The sequence below is a fragment of the Plasmodium cynomolgi genome, assembly GCF_000321355.1.
Source record: "Plasmodium cynomolgi strain B DNA, scaffold: 1044, whole genome shotgun sequence".
In the NCBI taxonomy this organism is placed as follows: domain Eukaryota; phylum Apicomplexa; class Aconoidasida; order Haemosporida; family Plasmodiidae; genus Plasmodium; species Plasmodium cynomolgi.
This window is the reverse complement of record NW_004193149.1, coordinates 96-1,387: the sequence shown is the minus strand read 5'-3', so window position 1 is coordinate 1,387 and position 1,292 is coordinate 96. Positions and strand designations below refer to the sequence as shown.

At 27.9% G+C, this 1,292-nt stretch overlaps 1 protein-coding gene across 1 annotated transcript; it reads right to left on the bottom strand.

Moving 5' to 3' along the window:
• Positions 1 to 13: 13 nt before the first annotated feature.
• On the bottom strand, positions 14 to 625 carry PCYB_006640 (hypothetical protein; the record flags this gene model as incomplete). The annotated part of the gene is made up of 1 exon (XM_004228085.1): positions 14 to 625. A coding segment is annotated over one exon (609 nt), but the record flags the coding sequence as incomplete, so codon positions are not given.
• Positions 626 to 1,292: the final 667 nt, after the last annotated feature.

Below are 1,292 nucleotides of genomic sequence, written 5' to 3'. Positions count from 1 at the left end.
TTCACATATTCACCTAGTAAACTGTATCCTTGTAAATATATCGGTATGCCAACATGGATTTTAGATTTAGGTGTAGCGGAATTTCCATATTTGTTTCGAATTTCAGCAGATGTTTCCGTAACACCTGGTTCAGAATGCACAGAATCCTCAGAATCCCCTCTTGTTGTTACCCTACCCCTAACTCCTTTTTCTTCCTTTATTTTGGCATAAAATTCATCCTCTTCTTTTGTAGGCCTAAATATATTTTCAACATTTGGATATTTTTTTCCAATGTTATAACACGATACTAATGCATAGCCGTCCTTCCTATCAACATAATTCACAAGACATTTTACATTATGAAGTTTCGTTCTATGTTTGTTTCTTCGTTTATTCCATCCTATCGGTACATCCGGGTAAACAATATCGTATTTATCTGATTCTTCGGTGCTATCTTCACCAGATCCACTAGGTCCTAAAGATTTTTTCTTAGCTTCTGTAACATGTACTTTTTTTTCAGGTATTTCTCTTATAACCTTAAACTTTAATAAGAGATGATTCGGATCATACTCTGGTTTACAATTAAAATAATGATCATAATGTTGACGATACTCTAAATCACAACAATGTTCTTTATTTTTCTTCTCTTCGTATATTGTTTTAATATGTTTCACATACTTAATATATTTGTCTTTTTCCTCATCATTAAGACTATCACTATTATTAATTTCATGGAAATTTATAAAATATTCAGATAAATCTTTCTCTACTTCCCAATTATTCATGTAATCATTATATTCATCGTAACACTCAAATATAACCGATTCTTTCTCTTTAATATTATATTGCAATTTTTTCAGGTGTTCAGTTAGGGGAAGCATATTTATCTTATTATAAGTGCTATACATTTTTTTTAATTCGGAATAAATCCAGTATTTCAGCAATATACAGTGTTCAATATTTTTTTCTGTATGCTTATTTGAAAATATTTGATCTAAGTTATACGCAAATTTTTTACATATATCCTGAAAATCCTTATATTTATCTTTTAATCGTGATTCCAAATTGCAAAAACTACTATAGTTATTTATACTTTCTACTTTCTTGAATTCATCATATATCTTATGTGCAGGTAATTTATTTAGTATATCTTCCTAAAAATTAGGTATAAGAAAAAAAGTAGGTAAAGATGTAGACATATATATGTCTTAAAGAATTATATATTATCCTTTAAAGCAATTTCTATATTCAGATAACTTATTAATAATGATATGTATAAAAAATTTAAGTATACCCAATCTGTCTTAGTTGTT